General features: G+C 33.4%; 1 protein-coding gene across 1 annotated transcript in view; it reads right to left on the reverse strand.

Annotated features, from left to right (window-relative positions):
* LOTGIDRAFT_175728 (hypothetical protein) overlaps positions 1 to 1325 on the reverse strand; it is a gene marked incomplete at both ends in the record, with an annotated part of 32984 nt that overhangs the window by 25940 nt on the left and 5719 nt on the right. Inside the window, one exon of the mRNA XM_009058949.1 lies at positions 538 to 654. Coding sequence (XP_009057197.1) covers positions 538 to 654 — 117 coding nt within the window. The remainder of the gene's footprint in view (positions 1 to 537; positions 655 to 1325) is intronic.

Consider the following 1325-nt stretch of genomic DNA (forward strand, 5'->3'; position numbering starts at 1 on the left):
TTGTATAGCTTGACATTGTGAAGATGAAGTTTGTAATAGCTTGACATTGTGAAGATGTAGTTTGTAATAGCCTGACATTGTGAAGATGAAGTTTGTAATAGCTTGACATTGTGAAGATGAAGTTTGTAATAGCTTGACATTGTGAAGATGTGATACAAGAAAGGTGACTATTGTAGTCAAGGTATAAGACAAAGGTATAAGACAATAGATTGACATTGTGAAGATACAAGAAAGGTGACTATTGTAGTCAAGGTATAAGACAAAGGTATAAGACAATAGATTGACATTTTGAAGATACAAGAAAGGTAGCTATTGTAGTCAAGGTATAAGACAAAGTTTGTAATAGCTTGACATTGTAAAGATGTGATACAAGAAAGGTGACTATTGTAGTCAAGGTATAAGATGAAGTTGGTAATAGCTTGACATTGTAAAGATGTGATACAAGAAAGGTGACTATTGTAGTCAAGGTATAAGAAGATGTCCCAGACTAGCTGTGCTGGATTTTAAATAGTGTATATAAAATAATAAATAACCTACCGCAGTCTAGTTCGTCTGAATTATCTCCACACTCATCATTTCCGTCACACAACCACTGCTGGGAGATACATCTCTCATTGGCACAGCGGTATTCAGACCCCGAACAGGCAGGATACGCTAAAAAAGTTAAAATATCATAACAATCAGCACTTTTGGAGGTTGATTTTGGCATAAATACAGTCAGGGGTAGGCCTATATTTGGACCCAGAGCAGGCAGGTTATGCTACAAATATTAATAATATTAAATTAGGGGACAGGTTCACCATTTTGGGTGTTGAGTTGAGTCTTGTATATCTGTAAATAGTCTTCAGAAATACTAGAAATGTACGAAAATCACATAATTCCTTTAAAAATACAACAATACACTATACATGGTCCTTGGCTTGGTTGATTTCAGTGTTGAATATATGTAAATAGTCTTCAGAAATACTAGAAATGTACCAAAATCATATAATTCCTTTAAAAATACAACAATACACTATACAATCATGGTCCTTGGCTTGGTTGATTTGAGTCTTGAATATATGTAAATAGTCTTCAGAAATACTAGAAATGTACCAAAATCACATAATTCCTTTAAAAATATCTCAAACTAGGAATTTTACTGACTATTTCTATAGATGTCTTTTCTATATATGACAGTGTATCTTAAATTGACGAGTCGTCATTTTAACTTTCAAACGTAGATAATTCTAGACAAACATGGATTTGAAGGCTCAAATTTTGACAGTGAGCTGTGAACACTATTACTGATTAGCTTAGCTAAAAAATTCCTGTCTCTGAGACTA

This window comes from Lottia gigantea (genome assembly GCF_000327385.1).
Source record: "Lottia gigantea unplaced genomic scaffold LOTGIsca_361, whole genome shotgun sequence".
Lineage (NCBI taxonomy): Eukaryota > Metazoa > Mollusca > Gastropoda > Lottiidae > Lottia > Lottia gigantea.